The sequence below is a fragment of the Penaeus monodon genome, chromosome 30, assembly GCF_015228065.2.
Source record: "Penaeus monodon isolate SGIC_2016 chromosome 30, NSTDA_Pmon_1, whole genome shotgun sequence".
Taxonomy (NCBI): domain Eukaryota; kingdom Metazoa; phylum Arthropoda; class Malacostraca; order Decapoda; family Penaeidae; genus Penaeus; species Penaeus monodon.
The window spans coordinates 3185399-3185850 of NC_051415.1; the positions used below are offsets into that span (position 1 = coordinate 3185399).

At 44.7% G+C, this 452-nt stretch overlaps 1 protein-coding gene across 1 annotated transcript in view; it reads left to right on the plus strand.

Moving 5' to 3' along the window:
* The window catches only part of LOC119592269 (ionotropic receptor 21a-like), a gene marked incomplete in the record, with an annotated part of 7977 nt that extends 7564 nt beyond the window's left edge, over window positions 1–413 (plus strand). Inside the window, 1 exon segment of the mRNA XM_037941099.1 lies at window positions 46–413. Within this exon segment, the coding sequence (XP_037797027.1) occupies window positions 46–285 (240 nt within the window).
* Between the last annotated feature and the right edge of the window lie 39 nt (window positions 414–452).

A 452-nucleotide genomic window follows, 5' to 3' on the forward strand; every position in this document is an offset into this window, starting at 1 on the left:
ATTGGCTAATTTGTCTCCCCTGAAAATTGCTCTTTCTCCCAACAGAGCGGTCTCTTTTTGAAGTGGGAGAGAGATACCTTCATGGAGGCGGAGCGGGAGAACCTCAAGAAGCAACAGGAAGCGAAGAAGCGATCTGGGGAAGCGAAGGCAGACGGAAGCACAAGCAAAGCACTCACCATCAAGCACTTTCAGGGACCTTTCTTGTTGCTCGTTCTCGGACACGTGTTGGCTTTGATCACTTTTTTGGTCGAATTGCTTCTCCAGTGCAGGGTCTTCGGATGTTGATGTGGAAGTTTGTCGCTGAATATTTTTTCTTATACACAACTCGATGTCACAGAAGTAGGTGAACTTATTATCGTGTTACTCCAGCTCTATCCACACACATTTTTTCTCAGAGTTGGTTCGTGTGTGCATCTTGGAACATCTTTAGTATATCGTTATTACTAGTTTAT